At 50.4% G+C, this 3332-nt stretch overlaps 1 protein-coding gene across 1 annotated transcript in view; it reads left to right on the top strand.

Moving 5' to 3' along the window:
• Positions 1–2049: 2049 nt before the first annotated feature.
• The window catches only part of ROPN1L (rhophilin associated tail protein 1-like), a gene marked incomplete at its 3' end in the record, with an annotated part of 4928 nt that continues 3645 nt past the window's right edge, over positions 2050–3332 (top strand). The window contains exon 1 of the mRNA XM_010157737.1: positions 2050–2180. Within this exon, the coding sequence (XP_010156039.1) occupies positions 2050–2180 (131 nt within the window). The remainder of the gene's footprint in view (positions 2181–3332) is intronic.

The following is a 3332-nucleotide window of genomic DNA, read 5'->3' as shown; positions in this document are numbered from 1 at the left end:
GGGCCACCCCGGCCGCAGCTCTCCCGGGGCCGGGGCCTGTCGGCGGCCTCCGAGGAGCTACATCAGGGAGCGCCTGTCAGTCGGGGCAGCCGGGAGGGAGAAGGGGGCCCCTCAGCCCTGTGGGCAGCCGGCCGGAGGCTGGGCCTGTGCGGAGGCTGGCTGACCTGCCCGCCTTTCCCTTCGCTCGTTAGGCGCGTGTGTACGCACGGGAGGGTCCCTCCGAGCATCTCTGAGGTTGTCCAAGCACAGGCACGGGCTGCCCGGGTCGGGGCTGTGGAGCCTCCATCCCTGGAGATACTCAGAAACTGCCTGGACAGGGGCAACCTGCTCTAGGTAGTGCTGCTGGAGCAGAGGTTGGACCAGGGGGACCCCCAGAGGCCCCTGTCCCCCTCAACCCTTCTGTGGTTAATGCCTTACTCTAGAAAAACAGGTTGTGTGGGGTTTTTGTTTGTTTGTTTGTTTTATTTCTACACTTCGAGCCTCCATCCCTGGAGATACTCAGAAACTGCCTGGACAGGGGCAACCTGCTCTAGGTAGTGCTGCTGGAGCAGAGGTTGGACCAGGGGGACCCCCAGAGGCCCCTGTCCCCCTCAACCCTTCTGTGGTTAATGCCTTACTCTAGAAAAACAGGTTGTGTGGGGTTTTTGTTTGTTTGTTTGTTTTATTTCTACACTTCTGCTTAGTTCCTGGTTCTTTGACCTCTTCCCAAGGCCTCACGCACACACACAAATGGTCTTTCTACACGGTTTTTCTTGTTCTCTCTAGCTTATCCTGAAATCCCCAACTTCTTGCCTTCAGCTTTAGCCCCTTGGCTAGAGCTGTGTTTTTGAATTGTCACTGACAGTGCAACCAGTGTAGTAATTGCATGCAGGCTCGGAAGGGTGTCCCTGACACAGATTTGCTGCACTCGGGTATGGAAGATGCTGTAGCCTGTTTGCACTTTTCCAGAAATTAGTTCCGAGTATGACTTGATCCTCAAGCAGCCTTGAGTTACAGCAGTCCCTTTCCTCCATTGCTGACCTTTTTTTTTTCCAATATGGGAAAATTCACATGATAGGGGGAGAAAAGAGTACCTGGCAGGTACTCTTATTTTCATCTTTAAAATGTAAGAAAAATCCAAAGGGATAAAGGAAGCTGTTACATTGATTCCTTTCTGGAGACCATTGCTTTCACTGCTCTTCCCCTCTGCAAATAGCTCGCGTCTTTTCAGCTCCTGTTGCAAAATCAACTTAAGTAGGGTATAGTTTGTCCTTTAAATGATGAGGAGAGTGTCCAAATTTCCCACCAAATGCCCTCAGATATTATAATGGGATAAAGATGGTACAGTAACCTGTATCTATCCCTTCTTTTGGATCCCGGGAAACAGGATTCCTTGCAGCAAATAAGTTAGACCCTGAATGAGACAAACCTACCTGTAGAGCTGTATGAGCCAAGCGCAATGCACGGTTGCAGCATACGTGACTCTTTTGTTCATCACTGTGGTTTTTTTAATCTGCCAGGAGCACAGATCAGTAACTTTTTGCTGCAGTGGTTTTTGAATACATAAACACAGCAGAAACTTGGCAACCTGCCCGCTCCAGCTTCTGTACAAAAATGACCAGACTCTCCTTGGTTTGCAGTGGTGAGTTGTCAACGTAGCTAGCTTTCACCTCACCGTGCATAGCGTGACTTGTCTGAGCTACTCGTCCTACAAATACCTACTGTGGATGCTTTGAGGAGAAAAATCAGTTTAAAAATGAAGCTAAGGATAGCTGTTGAAGTGTAGTTCTCCTTACGTGGAGCTGTTCTTGGAGTCCAAGCTCCAGTCTTTTACTTGGTGTTGCCATCAAGTTCTTGAGAGACTCGCAGTGCTTGTCTGTTTTCCCATCTGTGTTTGCCAGTTCTCCAGTAGTCCCAGCAGGGGAGTAGGTCAGGAGGGAGTACTGGTGGAAGCGCTTTCCCCTCCCCCCACCGTCTGCGCACGCAGGTTTTCATTCGCATTCTGCATCTGTGAACCACTGGTTTTATTTGTATTTCTTCCAGGTCCTTGTCACTGGCCGTGAATGGACGATGCCTCTTCCGGAAACCGTATATTGTGCTCAGCAGATCAAAATCCCGCCCGAGCTACCTGATATTCTGAAGCAATTCACTAAAGCTGCTATTCGGACTCAGCCTGGTGATGTTTTGCAGTGGGCAGCTGCGTAAGTAGGATGTTCACCTAACCACGTAGCGCTGTGTGTGTGGGCCCGCAAAACCTCGCTGCTCCCGTTACCGTACAGTGGAGCGGGCTTGAGTGTTAAGCCAGCCTGCGTACTGCATCCGTGCTTGTGGGCATTGATGCAGCACGTGAGCCTATAAACACAGCGTAGGGCTTGGTTTGTATTCTGTTTCATTGAGGCTTAGGACTGGCATATTTCAGTTTGATTTCTGTATAAAAGTATGTAGCTTAATTTTTTTGTTCTTCTTGTTGTTAATTGCTCTGTCCTTTAAAACTTAAAAGACCAAACCCTTTTCTTTCTTCTCATGTAAGACATAATTAAATTCTTAGAATTTAAAGGAAACCTTTAAAGCTTTCTAATTCTTAAATTTGCCTAGGTTTCTTTGTTTGTTTGTTTCCAGGAACAAAATTAAGGAATCTTCTTAAGCGTTACTGAAATAGGAAAAGAGCCTGAGAAGTTGTGACTTCTAGGTGTTAGTCCAGATAACAAATCTCTCATCATAAAGTTTGTTTAAGATAACTTAAATGTTTCTTCTCCTTTAGCTTCTTTTTTCTCTTTCACCTCAGCCGCTCGCTATCACTTTTCCCTGTCCTACAGTTTGTGTGGACAAGCTCTTGAAAGGTACCCGTGAGCTGCTCTCAGCTCAGGGAATTAAAAAGTCGGTGCTGTGTAGGTGAGGGAGGGCTGCTAGCAAAGCCAGGAGGGAGCCTGGCTAGGCCAGGAAAAGGAAAAAGCCTGCCCCTGAATCGCTACAGCTGCGGAGTTGGCAAAAGGCAGCAGGAACATCTTCAAACGGTGTTTCGCAGGAAGGTGCTGGAGGTGGGGTGTGGCGGAGCTCTCTCTGGGCGATGGATGGGCTGGAAGCTTGCCCCAGCTGAGCAGTCAGAAGTGGCAGGGGGGCGGGGGGGACCCACACGCCGCCGTGGGGCCCTACCACAGCCATGCTGCCTGCTGCACCCCGACTGCTGCTGCAAGCTCGCACCGGCTTGGTGGGAGGAGGCCCCACAGATGGGCAGGTGGCTGCGCACCCCGTTCCGGAGTGGGCTCTGGGGCAAGAGCGCCTGGGGCGTGGCGAGGTCTGAGTGGGGAGCCACGCAAAGCAGAGCAAGGCTGTGGTTTCACGCCCATTGCCGG

This window comes from Eurypyga helias, unplaced genomic scaffold, assembly GCF_000690775.1.
Source record: "Eurypyga helias isolate BGI_N326 unplaced genomic scaffold, ASM69077v1 scaffold37538, whole genome shotgun sequence".
In the NCBI taxonomy this organism is placed as follows: Eukaryota; Metazoa; Chordata; class Aves; order Eurypygiformes; family Eurypygidae; genus Eurypyga; species Eurypyga helias.
Note: the sequence above shows the minus strand (reverse complement) of the source record. Positions and strands in the feature narration are given on the sequence as shown.